Source organism: Saccopteryx bilineata, chromosome 10 (genome assembly GCF_036850765.1).
Source record: "Saccopteryx bilineata isolate mSacBil1 chromosome 10, mSacBil1_pri_phased_curated, whole genome shotgun sequence".
NCBI classification, from domain to species: Eukaryota; Metazoa; Chordata; class Mammalia; order Chiroptera; family Emballonuridae; genus Saccopteryx; species Saccopteryx bilineata.
Genome location: NC_089499.1, coordinates 12717897 through 12731842, shown reverse-complemented (window position 1 = coordinate 12731842; position 13946 = coordinate 12717897). Strand labels below are relative to the sequence as shown.

The 13946-nt window shown below is 52.6% G+C and overlaps 1 protein-coding gene and 1 long non-coding RNA gene across 6 annotated transcripts in view; one reads left to right on the top strand and one right to left on the bottom strand.

Annotated features, from left to right (window-relative positions):
- MYRIP (myosin VIIA and Rab interacting protein) overlaps positions 1 to 13946 on the top strand; it is a 232449-nt gene that overhangs the window by 180896 nt on the left and 37607 nt on the right. For all 5 annotated transcript variants that reach the window (XM_066244530.1, XM_066244529.1, XM_066244533.1 and 2 more), the window contains 2 exons: positions 3760 to 3904; positions 9332 to 9969. In XM_066244530.1, coding sequence (XP_066100627.1) covers positions 3760 to 3904; positions 9332 to 9969 — 783 coding nt within the window. The remainder of the gene's footprint in view (positions 1 to 3759; positions 3905 to 9331; positions 9970 to 13946) is intronic.
- Positions 6653 to 8431, bottom strand: LOC136314108 (uncharacterized). Its single transcript, XR_010727276.1, has 3 exons — positions 8174 to 8431; positions 7406 to 7527; positions 6653 to 6913 (listed from the first exon to the last, which is right to left on the bottom strand). It is a non-coding gene; the product is annotated as an uncharacterized lncRNA (long non-coding RNA).

Here is a 13946-nt window from a genome sequence, read left to right as displayed (position 1 = left end):
CTCCTTCCTCTCTGTCTCTCTCTTCCCCTCCTGCAGCGAGGCTCCATTGGAGCAAAGATGACCCAGGCGCTGGGAATGGCTCCTTGGCCTCTGCCCCAGGCGCTAGAGTGGCTCTGGTTGTGACAGAGCGACGCCCCGGAGGGGCAGAGCATCGCCCCCTGGTGGGCAGAGCGTCGCCCCTGGTGGGCGTGCCGGGTGGATCCCGGTTGGGCGCATGCGGGAGTCTGTCTGTCTCTCCCCGTTTCCAGCTTCAGAAAAATACAAAAAACAAACAAAAAAAACAACACATTTTTTTAAGTTTTATGTAGATTTTTGACAGCATGGGGTTAGTCTTCCTGACCCCCGTGTTGTTCAAGGATCAGCTGTATAACAAAGGCAACCAGTGATCCCACTGTGTGATCCCACTGTGTGATCTCACTGTGTGTCTCACGGCCGGTGGGTTCAGCGGCAGGTCCTGCTGGGGCGGATCGAGGTAGCCAGGATCGCCTTGGTCCCGGGTTTTCGGCACAGGCTCAGCCACAACCCCAAGAGGCTGCATGGACTCAGAGCCAGACAGACCTGAGCTCAGTCCCTGCCTCTGCCCCCACCCCCGACGACCACCCATGTGCCTTGGGAAAGTTCCTCAGCCCTGGCTCAGTTTACTCATGCACACCCGATCAGACTGAGTGAGAGCATGGATATATAGTGCATGGTTCGGCGATAGACCTTAAGCAGTGTTCTTATTTTAACTAGTGTTTATTAAATGCCCCAGGCATGACACTGATCCCTTTACATGAGGAAACTGAGGCTGAGAATAGATGATGTTTCCCCCAAGATCCCACTTAGCAAGAGGAGGAGCTGGTTGGTCCACTACCTAGCGTACCACCCATTTCTCGGTGCCTGGAGAGTTAAGAGGCAGGGCCTGTATGAAGCTCACATTCTCAGTCCATCACTGCGAGGCTGTGGCATGCCACACAGACATTCCTGCGCCCACGGGCTCCACCATTCCCAGCCCTCCACGCAGAGACGGGCAAGCACCACCACTCAGGCCAGCCCTTCCCGACATCCCCAGCGCTGCTTCTTCCGTGAACCTTAGGGTGGGTTAGAGGAAGGGAAAAAATCAGTCTGTGGATGGGAAAGAAAAGGTGGGCGCAAAGGGCCCAGCCAGGGTTAGGGGCAAATAAATTACTCAGGTAATCCCACCTCTTCCCAGGAGCCACGGAGGTTGAACAAACTGGTCAAGAAAAGCATTGTTGTGGCGCCATCTACTGCTCCATGTGTTCATTGCAACAAATTCGTGGCGAAACCAGGTCTGGGTCTCTGAATGGGAGCTTTTCCATCCTGGCTGGAGACTGTGGGCCAGCAGTGTCCTAAGACCTGTTGGGGACAGTTTGTGATTAGCAGGGTATAATCTCCCTAGTTGAAACAATGGCTTCCCTGAAATAGATTATAAAAGCCTGGGATCCTCAACTCTCTCATGAAGAACACATATCCCATCTTCATGGTTGGGACCAAAGAGGAACTTCTCATTTTTCGGTCTTGGTTTTTGTACCTTAGGGAGGGCATTTTTGTCCCATAACAATGGACCCCAGCCACCTCCCACAGACACACATGTACATGCAAAAATTCCATGTGAGCCACTACAAAATGAAACATTAAATATAATTTTTCCTTCATTAGAAAACATACTCCGTAATTGACAGTGAGCTTGGAGATAATTCGCAGGAAGACCAGGGTATGCAAATGAGCTCCTGTGAGGCTAGAGTGTCCTTGCCCCTGGTGACAGGCTGCCAGCTCCTCACTGCCCGACCTGAGTCCCACAAACGTCCCAAACATGGGACTGAGGACCACACCCGAAAAAGACTGTCCCTGACTTCAGGGAGCTCACAGTCTGTGGAAGAGTCAGCAAGTCGGCGCCTGCCTGTAACAGAGTGCGGGAAGCGTGTGGTCGCACCGGGGGGAGTCTGCTTGCCCCGCCCCATGGGAAGGCTGTCAAGGGGATGGCCCCCCGAATACATGAGGGTTCGTCAGAAGAATGTCTCCTTCATTTCGGTAACTTCACTTGCTGATTAAGCATCAGCCTTGGTCTCTGTCCTCCCTGATAGCCCCATATTAGCAGTCAAGGGTTTAGCAAGCTCCTAGGTGGCTCTCTGAATGCCCGACCCCGTGAAAACCTTAGAGGTTGTTAAGCATCAAAGCTGTTCAGGACCCTAGGGAGAGGCTCAGTGCTCGCAGTGCCCTCAGAAGGAAGGAAGTGACAGCCGGCTGCAAGCGACTTCGTGTGTGTGTGTGTGTGTGTGTGTGTGTGTAACTTGACTTTCCTCCAAGTAAAAGACCATGCCCACCATGATGTAAGTGAGGATGATGGTTGGCTTCTGTTCTTTCTTTTGTTCCCTAATTTTATCTAAGAAATTAGTAAAAAAATAAAATATCAGGCACTTCTGAAAACCACATTTGCTCCACAGTACTCATTTATTGTCAGTTCTGTGCTAGTTACCATGCCACGGGCTGGGGATGTCACCATCAACAGGCCCTTAACTGCCCTCCGTTGCTCAGTCTCATGGGGACACCAGGCAGGAGGCAGATGTTTGTAACAGAGTGCAGTATCACACAGGTAAGCATGGAGGAGGCCCAGGACCCCCGTCCAGCTTGGGGCAGGGGGTTCTCACAGCCCATGGCTTGTTTTTACTGAATACACACAGAATGTCATCAAATTGATGAGATGGGGAGAGCTCGTCAGCCCCCAGGGCTGCATTGACCTGTGACACGGCATTGAAAGGCTAGTCTGTAGGATCCTCTGCTCTCTCCCGTCTTCAGCTGGGTGGGAGGCAGGATGTGACCCTATACACTGCTTAGGCATCCTGTGTTCGTTCTGCAAACCCATCTTCCTCCTAGATCGGCCCCAGGGTCTGATGGGAGAAAATAGAATAGGTTTCCCAGGACTCTTTCTGAACCAGAACTGGCCATCACCACCCTCTCCAACAAAGTGTGACCGGTGCCTACCAGCTGAGAGCCCCTGGGCCCTGGTGAGGTGACGGGGATGCCGGGCCTTGGTCCTCGGCTGTCTCTGTGTCCTTCCTCAGACTGGTTATCTGTCCTTCGGAGCGAGGCCGCTGAATGCATAGTCCTCACCCCAAACTCCCGCCAGAAAGCTCAGTGTTGGCACCCAGATATCCTGGTGTGGGTGTCTACAATTTTTTTTTAAGTCTCAAACATCTTTAAGCTCCCGCTTATTATGCATTTACCGTGTGCAGGGCAAGGTTCAATTTCCTCATCTCTCAAGAAATTAAGTCACTTTGTAGGGCATCAGGCGGGTACTAGATTTATCAAGCTAATCACTTCGTAAGTTATATAAATGTCTAATCACTATATTGTGCACCTGAAACTAGTATTGTATGTCAACTGTAATTGAATTTGAAAAAAAAATTTTTTTAATAAAGCAGCTAAGTCACTTGGCCAAGGTGTTATAGCCGTGATGGTTTAGGAGCCCAGGTCCAGCTTATGCCTGAGTCCAGTTGCAAATACCCCAGGGCCCTGCCCACGGCTCTCCAAACGTGCGGTCCTTTTGTCTCTGTCTCTCCTGTGGTGGGAGAGGAAGTAAACAGGAACCATTTCTCCCACTCTCTGGCCTGATGTGCTGATTTGCAGCCTTTAAGCCTCAACAGGAGAAGAGCCCACACGGTCAGGTCTTCACGTTGTGTGGCATCTGCCCCAAAGCTGAAGGCATTCCCCCCGTGACCACACCCCATCAGCTCATCCCTACCCCTTTCCTTCCCACAGCGGCCCCGGTCTGCGTTCTCACCCCTGGCGGAGGATGCCCTGAGGACCTCTTTGCTGGAGACTGTGTCGGGGGAGCCGGGCCAGCGGCGCAGGGAGGAGTCGGCGTCGCCCAGCTGGAGGAGCGCGGACAGGCTGGACCAGACAAGTAACTGTTCTAAGCAGCGTCTCGTTGGTCTGTGGGTTTCAAAAGTGCTGTTTGAAGGCTTCTGGCCGCCCCGTGGCCGCTCAGCCCTTCTCCCATCAGACCGAGTGGCGTGTCCCGTTCGGGACAGCCGAGCCACGGGGTCACGAGGCCTCTCACACAGCACAGGGTACAGAATGTGGTCCTGCTTACCAGCCGCTAGTCTACGGAGTGGGAGGATGTGTCTTACAGAGGCCAGGAACGCTAATCCTAGCGGGGCATGTCAGCCTTCAGAGGGATTGGGTCCCAGCATCTGGTTATGAGAGCATCCTTTCTGAAATCTGACATATTTGTTAAGGTAACACTTGCTTCTGCAAGTGAACCAAACATTTAGGTGGTTTAATGCTATACTGTAGTTTTATTTCTCATCAGACAACAGTGCAGTGCAGTATCCCGGCTGTAAGGGGCTTCCCTACCTTGTGGCTCTGCTGTCCTCTCGGGCCTCCAAGTCTCCTGCTGGGTCATTCATATCCGGCCAGCAGATGGAGGAAGAGAGCGTGGAGAAGTCAGTGCACCTGCCGCCTAACCACCTCAGCAAGGAAATGGCACACACACCACTTTCATTCCCAGTCCATTAGCAAGAACTAGTCACAGGGCCCTACCTCCGTGCAGGGGATCCTGGGAAATGTAGTCCTGGCTTGGGAAATGCATCCCAGCCACACAGCTTTGCCACGAAAGCAGGGGGCATGGGGCATGAGTCTTTCTGTGCCATGCAGGATGAGGTTGTAGGGTGTTGCTGTTCCCTCTCCCTGCTCCTCCTGCCCTGTCCTGAATCTATATAGGGCATTTGAATTCCCTTCACAGAGAATTCTCATCATCTACGACACACAGTCCTCCATAAAACTGTCGAGTCTTATAATCCCTCACAACCCGAGAGGTCCATTTAGCTGAGTCACTTTCCCCAAAGTCACACACACACCAACAGAAGGCTGGGAGACGCTTGGAATGACGTGGCTGACAGCCGAGGGCCGTGAAGCCGCTGTGCCCAGGCCAAACACGTCTCCTGGACCCTCTACCTGTGGGGGTAAAGGTGCTCACCCACCCCACACAGGCCAGTGCCTTCCTGTCCCAGGTACTCACACCTGTAATAGAAGCTAGGCACATTTGTCCCCACAAGAGGGGACTAGTAACAGTGTCCCCACCCCATGTTACCAGTCACATCCTGACCTCTTTTCTCAGCAACAACAAGAAATTAGCAGCAAGTTTCCCATCTTAGAAACATGCTTTTCAAGACTGCTCTCACGGCGACTCTCAGGGGAAAAATTTAATGAACAGCTGGGTGAGCAAACTGCGTTGTTATCAGTGCAAAGATTAAAAAGTACTGAGTTTTGTTTAACAGTCATCGCCACGTTAAGCCTCTAGTACCCACCCGTAGAGACCACGGAGATTCTGTGAGCACATGGAGTTTTCCTTGTGCGTGAGCACGGTTCGGGGCTTTGTTTTCTCAGCTAGACATGCTTCTCTGTCTCCCTGCTGCCCACCATATCCTCATTCATTCATATTTTTTTTCTTTCTCTCTCATCATGGGTTGAAAATTCTCACAGAGAAGGGACTCCTAGATTTTACAGGACACATGAGGATATCATATGATAGATCTGCAATAAAAAATATAATAACTAGCCTTTTAAAAATCACTTTACAATGTTCAGAGGCCATCTCTTTACAAATAAAACAGAGGCACTGTTTTATTTATTCCTCCAACACTATTAATAAGCACTGTCATTATCTTGTGTGGGAGGTAAAAACGCTGAGGGACAGTGAGGGTAAGTGACTTGTCTAGGACTCCACAGCTGATGGGGGGTAGTCTGGTCCTCACACGCAAACACCAGGTCCCCAATTTGCAGGCTTTTCAACTGATGCGTGACAATGAGCGTCTCCCCGCCATAAGACCAAACAAACAGCAAGGACAAAAGTAGCATTTCAACATTCAAACTTACACGCCGATAACGGAAATAATAAAAACTTCTAAAAGACACTCCATTTCACAAAACAGCTCCCCGCTGAATTACAAGTGCTCCAGATACATTTGCAGAGGATTTTGGTTTTCAAAACATAATTGTGTGCATAATTCTCCATAAAATAAGGCACCCAAAGTGTAATTTGTCAGTTGTATATAAACATAAAATTTGATTCAACAATATCACAGACAAAACAAAAATTTCATCCTGTGTCTAAACATCCACGCATCCCTCAAGGTAAAGATGGAAAATGAAAAAGAAATTAATAATAATAAAGCACTTGGGTAGAAAACTGCTGGTTTTCCTAAGCAATGCTGGGCCCTTGACAGGCTAAGATATCCTGGCCAACCCCAGCGGTGCTGACAGATGTCTGATACGTTTAGCAGGAAGTAGATTACTCCCGGGCCACGGCTCCGTCTCAGCAGAGCAGAAATGTAGAACAGAGGAAGCCCAGAGGTGGAGGTCATCCCAGCCTAGAAGGTTAATGTCCACTGGGCTATTTTCAGCTATTTTCTGTTTATGCCTCTGGGAGAGGGTTGGCTCTGGGGCCTGTTAGTCCACAGCCGGGGTCAGCGACAGGGACACGGTGGACGGAGCAAACCACAGCAGCTCCGCTTCCAGTCCCGACGGCGCTCACTGCAGTGGACGGATTCCCCTAAGAGTCATTTCACCTTTGTAGACCTTGACTGAGCACCTACTGTGTGCACAACTGGGGCATGAAGGTCAGGGGGCAGTCCCTGCTCTTGAGTTGCCCACTCACTGTTGCACAGTCATGAAAGAGTGGGAATTTGGAGAAAGGAGACAATGGCGAGGGGCAAGGTCCCAGAGGGATGTCCCCGTGGACGAGGAGAATGTGGCGTTGGGGCCCAGGTGCAGCTCTGAGCGGTTTTGATGATGCACCCAGACAAGCAAGGTCTCCGTGGGGCTGAGGGTCACGGAGACAGATGCTCTCTCTCGATGCTCTTGCTGAATGGAAGGTGGCCAGCCTCTAGCTTCCCCAGGGGCATGCGGCAGCCTGGGATTGTAAAAGGCAGGAGGGAGAGAAGCCAGCAATGGGCTGAATCCCACCCCATCACCTAGCGAGTGTTGGAGGCGGGCCCAGGTCAAGCCTGGAGCCAGGCACAGAGTGGCATTATCAGGGGACTTCCCGCTGGCTTCCTGCCCCGGTCCCCAGAGAGGCTCAGCAGCAGGGCTCACTGAGGGCCGCGCATCCAGGGCCCAGTCCTGCCCCTGCAGCCTCGGGGTGCCTGTGGTCATTAACGAGGAGTCTTGGCCAGCCCAAGATGGGGTCCAGAACTGGCCAGGGGCTGAGAGAGCAGCCGCGAAGTGGACCTGCCCTCAAGAGACTCCTGGTCAGACGCCGAGAAAACAGGCTGTCACGTAGGTTAAGCGTCAAAAAATGAACGTTGCTTGGAAAGCTCAAAGAACAGAGTAGCCAGCTCCCCAAGGACAGAAGGCCAGGGGTGCGCCACTAAGAAGCAGTGTCAGAACATCTAGTAGGACCTACCTCAGTGTCCCACCACAGCAGAACCGTGGCCCCGTCGGCCTCAAGCCCAGAATGGTGTCCTGGGGACACCAGGCCCTCCGAAGCCCTGGAGTCACTCATCCCTAGGGAATCCTGCAAGGTTCCTAAGAAAGGAAAGCAGTTTCTGTTGGCAACCTGCTGAGCCTGAGGCCACCAAGCTGGACCAGGTGTCCCTAGCTGAAGGAGAACCATGCCATCTTATTCCCCTTCCCAGGCACACATACAGAAAATATTTCCCTGTTTGCCTTCAGCAACAAACAAGACAAAGCCGCCTTTACCCTCTGCTTGCTCTTCAACCTGTGGGGACACAGCCACCTGTCATCACAGATGCTCTGGCTGGAAACTGAGCCCAGTTTAGGCCAATCCAGACCATGACCTCAGCCTGAGAGCCACCCCAGCCTGCCCTGGGCCGGTGCTTCACTGCCGATCGAGGGCTTCCATGACATAGAGTCATGGAGCCAGGAGCTGCCTGGAGTCGGGTGGAGAGGCAGCCTCCCGGCTCCTGCAGTGCCGAGCTCCGTGACCTTGGACGAGTTACTCCCTCCTCTCTGTTCCCTCGTGTGTAAGATGAGATTGGAAATAACGACCTCTTTCTGCCTCCAGCCCTTTCCAGAGGGAGGCATGTGCCTTGAGTTGAAAATAAACTTGCTGAGCAGGAAAAAACTCGACTCACACAGGACACCTCTATGACCAGTTCTCCAACCCCAGCTCGGGTGTCCTACAACTCAGCTCAGTCCCAACACTACTTACCTGGCCTGAACGTCAGATCCCACAGTTACGGGCACTTCGATGCCAACTGCAAGTCCCGGGTCATCACCCCTAGTTTTGACCCACCAGCTATAAATCAGGGTGCCCACGACCCCCCTCCTCCGTACGATACTTTGCTAGACCAGCTCCCGGATCTCAGGGAAACACTAGGTTTATTATATAATAAAGGAAATGATCGAGGATCGAGAAGAAGAGGCACACAGGGTCAGCCCCGAAGGGAGCTCTCTCCCCGTGGGGTTGGGGCGCACCACCCTCCTGGCACACGGACGTGTTCACCAACCCAGCAGCTCCGTGAACGCCGTACCTGGAGGCGTCATGCATGCAGGCACAGCCCGTTGTTAACTCATTTTCCTCCGCTCTCTGAAGGGCAGGGGGCGGGGCTGAAAGGCTCACGTGTCTGTTGGTGGCTTGCTCCTTCTCGTGACCAGCCCTCACCCTGGAGCCACCAGGTTTCCCGATTAGAAGGAAAGACACTCCTATCTCCCTCCAAACTCCAAAGAATTTAAGAGTTCTGTGCCAGGAACTGGGATCAAAGACCAAACCTAGCTGGAAACAGGGACAGAAACGTGTGTGTGCGTGCGTGTGTGTGCGTGTGTATGTGCTTATACATTTATATCTTATTATTTCACATGTGCCATCTCCCACGGCTTGTTGTGAGTGAGATCTGTAGAAATGTCCAGGGCGGGGTGTGTTAGCCTGGGAGGTAGGCCGGGGCAGGTAATGCAGTCACCTCCCATCCAGTGAGGGACAATGAGGGTGGAAGGGAGAAAACCACGGCCCACCGTCAGAGAGCTGTAAGCTGAGGCTGGGGCTGCCTCCAGCGGCCCTCCCCTCCCCCTTCTACACCCCAGCCTGCCCAGGCCAGGAGTGGGGCGGCTCTCAGGAGGCGGAGGGACCGTCTGCCCAGGTGGACATTACATAGGAGTCAGATCTGAGCTTCTCTTCACGTCTGAAGCACTGGGGTCCCTCCCTGGGGACTTTAAACCTGCCCCCAATTAGGTGTGCCCCTGTGGACTTCCCAGAGTGGACTGCTCCCCAAGACCCCCAGGAGCCAGTGATGGGGAAGTGACAGATGGCGACCTCACCTGGCTCTAAGCCGGTGACAGCCCTCTCTGGCCTCTCTCGCCCTCCCCCCTGCAGACCTGGCCCCGGTTTTGCAGAGCCCGGATGGGAACTGGGTGGCCCTGAAGGACGGCGCCCTGCCCCCCACCCGCCTGCTGGCCAAACCGAAAAGCGGCACGTTTCAGGCCCTGGAGGCCGCCTCCAGCATGGCGTCCGCCTACGATGAGATGGGCTCCGACAGCGAAGAGGACTTTGACTGGAGCGAGGCGCTGAGCACGCTGGGCCCCCGGTCCCGGCGTCTGCCCGGGAACCCCCAGCCTCCGCCCACGCAGGCCCCAGGCTTGGACCGAGTCCCCTCCGCCGCCCCCGCTGCCGCCAGGCTTCCCCCCAAGCCCGAGGCCATGTGCTCTGACTCAGAGACCTCCTCGGCTGGCTCCTCCCGGGAAGCGGGGCGTCGGGCCAGACTGTCCTGGCTGCAGAGGAGGGCGCCCAGGAACCCTGCAGCCGAAAAGATGCGCGTCCAGGGAGAGCTGGACGTGAACTTCAACCCCCAGGCAGCCAGCAGGGAGACCTCGGACAGCAGCGAGCCTGAGGAGACCCCCCACACTGCAGAGCGGCGGGCCCGGCGGTGGAGAAGGGCCCGCGGGGGCTCAGGGGAGCCAGGCAAGGAGCTGCCTTCCCCCAGCGCCCACTCCCAGGCGCTGCGCACTCCCCAGGTAATATCATAGGTGCGAGCCAGCTTGCGCACGCTTTCCAGAGGACATGCCCACTTCCAAGCTCGGGTGGCATAGACAGTCCTGGGTTCAGAACTCACAGACCCAGGGTTTGTTTGTTTGTTTGTTTTTGTATTTTTCTGAAGCGAGAAGAGGGGGAGGCAGAGAGACAGACTCCCACATGCACCTGATGGGATCCACCCAGCATGGCCACCAGGGGGGCGATGCTCTGCCCATCTGGGGCATTGCTTGGTTGAAACTGGAGCCATTCTAGTGCCTGAGTCTGAGGCCATGCAGCCATCCTCCGTGCCCGGGCCAACTTTGCTTCAATGGAGCTTGGCTGTGGGAGGGGAAGAGAGAGACAGAGAGGAAGGAGAGGGGGAGGGGTGGAGAAGCAAATGGGCGCTTTTCCTGTGTACCCTGACCGGGAATCGAACCCAGGACTTCCACACACCGGGCCAACACTGTACCACTGAGCCAACCAGCCAGGGCCAGACCCAGGTTTTAATCTTGGTTTTTGCTGCTAAGGACCTGAGTGACCTAGACAGACCACATCATCTCTCTGGAGTTCCATGTCCCTTCTCAGAGAGGGGGGCTTAAAGTCAAAGTAGGTTTTCAACATGTGGCCCCAGACCAGCAGCCACACCACCAAGGAACTTTCTGGAAAAGTAGATTCTCAGGCCCCACCCAGAGCTGCTGAATCAAAAACTTTGAGGCTGGGGCCCAGCCATCTCTGTGATAATGTGCTCTATTGATAATTCTGTGCATTAAAGTGTGTGGGCCACGGGCTTAGGAAAGGGGTCTGGGGTCTAGAGTCAGCCTTCCCGGGTTCAAACCCAGCTGTGTGACCTAAGCAAGGCACTCCTCTAGGTCTCAGTCTCCTCATCTGTGAAATGGAGGCATTATCAGAATCCACTTCAAAGAGGGTTGAGATGAGTGAGTGACATGATAATGTTTAGAAAGAGCAGAGCCTGTCCTAGACACGGCCCAGGCGCTCAGCCACTGTCATGTCAGTGTGATCGTCCCGGGCACAGTTCCCTGACAGTCTGTGCTTCTTCGGCCCCTATCATATCACCCCTTCTCAGTGGCTCTTCCCACATGGTTTAGTTCGTGAACCCCTTTTAATCCAAGATTGTCTTCCTAGAAAATTGCACCTGCGTGCACACACACACACACACACATTCACACTCACACAGTTTCGCTTACGATTTTAGGTAGTTTAATAACCAGATTAATTTTATTTTTTAAATTTTTATTGCATTTATTGGGGTGAGACTGTTGTGATGATAGAGTAGAAATCTAACATTCTGTGCAACTGTGAGTCACGGTTTTCTAGCCCAGGTGCAGACTGTTTTCCAGAGACTGAGTAGCTTCCCTCAGGGATATTCTTGGAGGTCATCTGGACCCTTGCGAGTATAAAATGCCATCTATGCACCATCACTAGGTGTCTGAAGCTTCCTATTTATTCCGAAGTGACTTGAAAGTTGTCTTCTGTTGTTAATCTTTGCCGGGTGTCAACAAGGAGAAGGCAAGGGCCAGGAGAAAGGTGCTGGGACCAGCGTTGTGTCCACCTCCCTGGCAGTGTCCTCTCCCTACCGCTAGGTGGCGATGGCGTTGCACTTCCAGGGACTTCAAAACCCCGGCTTCCTGATCCTCCCTTCTATTTAGTTTATACCAGGGTAGTTCTCTTCCCAAACGAAAAGTATGTGTCTCTTTAACTGCATACTTTTAAATTATAAATGTCAAAACACAAGTATAGCCCCCTTGACCACATGTGTGTATGCTGTTCCCCAACGTATTGCGATAGTCTTGTTAGGCTTTCCCCTCTCCGTCAAACTGTGGGTCCCACCAGAGCAAGAACGTTGTCCCTCTCACTTTTGCGTTTCAGGGACCGTCACATGGCCCAGCGCATAGTAGGCGCTCAGTCCATGTGTGCTGAATGTGGACTGAGTCACCATGCTTCATAAGTCCTCCTGTGATAAAGAAAAAGGCCGCAGCTGAAGCAAAGCAAAGCTGAGTGGAGATGAAGCTGACAGTTGAGTGTGTTAAATCTGCTGAGTGAGCTGCAGGGACCAGGTTACCAGCCGGGAGTCTGTAGCCAGTTGCTGACATCCTGGCCCTTTCAGTGCGAACCACAAGGGCAGCAGCCAGACGGTTTGACAGATAAAGCCCAGTTCCTTGGGCTGCTAGCAGCTTAACCCTCTGAGGTCTGACCCAGGCCTGTTCTCTTCTAACCCCCAAGCTCCCCCTTCTCTGCACGTCTGGGCCTTTGTCCTCTAACTACACCAGGCAGTTTCACGTACCCTGGGTCTCACGGGTCCTGCTGCCTCCTCAGTGAGCATGCCTGACCTCGTGTCTACACATTAAAGTTGTCCTCACCTTTCAGGAACCTGTTCAGAGGCTGTTCTTCACATGAAGCTTCCCCATGTCCCCAGACAAAGGAAATCCTCCGTCTCAAGCAGGACCAGAAAGGAAAAAAAAGTCATTTGCAATGGACCCTTTTTCTCTTATCAATCCAGGGATTCCTTTTTTTTATTTCTACCATCTATTTCTTTCTAATAACCTTTATGTACTCAGCAGCCTTTAGCATGTGTCTGATTATAAATTGTACCAAGCAAATTTGATGCACAAACATCACAAAGAAGGCAAGACCCTGTCATACATCTTTTTTGCAGAATAGGATGGTCCAGATTCTGCCTGCAAAATGTGTGTGCTGGAGTCCTTGTTGAGTCACTAACCAGAGGAAAATGCCCTATTTTTTGTCCTTAGGAATACCATGCTTACTCATTGATTCTTAAGTTTAAGATAATTCACCTAGGACGCTATTACCTGAAGACTCTTCGTCTGAGGTTTTACGTATACAATCTGTTTCACCCTCATATGGGAGTCCAGAGAGCTGTGTTCCTCTTTGAATTCATCTTGTGAGTCATCTAGCAATTGTGAAGTGTTGTGCTGTCACTGTCTTCTCTTTGCCATTATGGAATTTTGAATTCTCGACTCCATGCCGTCAGCTAAAAGCAGGCTCAAAACGGTGACGATTTCTTTCACTATTGAATCACCCTTCTCGGCAACCCTATTCTTCGGTGTGGTTATTTCAGCCTCCCTTAGCGTGATTGGGAATAACTGATGAGTAACAATGAAAGCTCTTTCCCAGGATGATGAAAGAGCAAACTATTTCAAAAGGTAGGACAAATAAGATCACAGAGATCCCATTGCATACCTTAGATGTATCAAAGGGCCCCATGAACTCATATGGCAAATGCAAAATAGAGTGAACTTTATTTTATTTAAAACCTAAGTAGGCCCTGGCCGGTTGGCTCAGCAGTAGAGCGTCGGCCTGGCGTGCAGGGGACCTGGGTTCAATTCCTGGCCAGGGCACATAGGAGAAGGGCCCATTTGCTTCTCCACCCCTCCCCCTCTCCTTCCTCTCTGTCTCTCTCTTCCCCTCCCGCAGCCAAGGCTCCATTGGAGCAAAGATGGCCCAGGCGCTGGGGATGGCTCCTTGGCCTCTGCCCCAGGCGCTAGAGTGGCTCTGGTCGCGGCAGAGCGACGCCCTGGAGGGGCAGAGCATCGCCCCCTGGTGGGCAGAGCATCGCCCCTGGTGGGCGTGCCGGGTGGATCCCGGTAGGGCGCATGCGGGAGTCTGTCTGACTGTCTCTCCCCGTTTCCAGCTTCAGAAAAATACAAAGAAAAAAAAAAAAACCAACAACAACAACAACAAAAAAAACCTAAGTAAATTTTCTCTTTATTCTTGGGAAGCCCCTCCCAAAATAATAAAAGCCATGAAATATCAAGCCTTGTAAATAGAACGAACTTCTCAAAGAGGAAACTCAAACACTAAAATGAAGTCTAATGGACCCTGCTGGCATGCTGAGGGTTAGCAGAACATTCAGTATACATCTGTCCAAGTCAAGGCCAAGAACAAAGTGAGAGTCACAACCTCCATGTCCTGGAGTTCCCCAGGCCCGGTCAGCGCTTCC